Source organism: Bombus pyrosoma, linkage group LG3, assembly GCF_014825855.1.
Source record: "Bombus pyrosoma isolate SC7728 linkage group LG3, ASM1482585v1, whole genome shotgun sequence".
NCBI lineage: Eukaryota > Metazoa > Arthropoda > Insecta > Hymenoptera > Apidae > Bombus > Bombus pyrosoma.
The window spans coordinates 1,388,803-1,389,804 of NC_057772.1; the positions used below are offsets into that span (position 1 = coordinate 1,388,803).

At 38.4% G+C, this 1,002-nt stretch overlaps 1 protein-coding gene across 1 annotated transcript; it reads left to right on the forward strand.

The window, feature by feature from the left end:
• Positions 1-47: 47 nt before the first annotated feature.
• On the forward strand, positions 48-934 carry LOC122566338 (mediator of RNA polymerase II transcription subunit 22-like). Its single transcript, XM_043723448.1, has 2 exons — positions 48-256; positions 480-934. Exons 1-2 carry the CDS (start codon positions 154-156, stop codon positions 797-799), a joined length of 423 nt encoding a protein of 140 aa, XP_043579383.1. The 5' UTR covers positions 48-153; the 3' UTR covers positions 800-934.
• The last annotated feature ends 68 nt before the right edge of the window (positions 935-1,002 follow it).

The following is a 1,002-nucleotide window of genomic DNA, read 5'->3' on the forward strand; positions in this document are numbered from 1 at the left end:
TGCCCTCGCGACCATTTTGGTTCGGTCGGTAAAATCGCATCAGCCAATGGCGTTGTTATGATCCCGTTATGAAGCGTCCTAAACAGTTCGTGTTGTCGCGACGTGAGGAGTTCGTTGTCGTAAATAAAGGGCTGTTAATTTTTATTTAAAATAATGGCAGCACAGCGGGCATTGCCGCAAAGCAAGGAGGCTTTGTTGAAGTCTTACACAACGAGGTTAAAAGAGGATGTGAAATCGATGTTGGAGAATTTCGAAGGTATACTGTATAACCTCACTTTTAGCGCGGTACATAATTATAAGAGAATCGATGGCTTTTTAATGAAAAAACGACGTTACGTTATGCAAGTATAACGACCTATTGCTTGATAGATATTTTTGTTGAACTTAAACGATTGGTTTTATTCAATGTACTAATGATATTTAAAACCTAACCTCTAATTATCCGCGGACGTTTAGTTAGTTTGATTGTTATTTTACAGAGATTATAAAGCTAGCGAAAGGAGAGGGCGATTCCCAGTTATCTCGGATGACACAATGCGAACAAGACACGTACGAAATGCACGTCAGGGCGGCGAATATCGTTCGCGCGGGAGAATCCCTGATGAAGCTCGTCTCCGATATAAAGCAGTATTTGATACTCAACGATTTTCCATCTGTGAACGAAGCCATAGCACAAAATAGTAAATTATTTAGGACAAAACAAGCAGAATGCGATCAAAAGTTAGCATCCTTGCGAGACGACATGGCCGCCGATTTATACGATTTGGAAGAGGAATATTACACGTCGATATATAAATAACACAAACTTCGGTTAGGTTTTTTAAGGATGTACAGTTGTGTGCTTGTCTGGACCACGAATTTACTGAAATGTGATTTATTTGTTCAATAAACTGTATATATTTATTTAAATAAATAAGAATTAGTTTTGATAGTACATTCTTACTTCTTAATTGGGAGCCTGACGAGACACGCGAAAAAGATAGAGGCTTGACGATATAATAA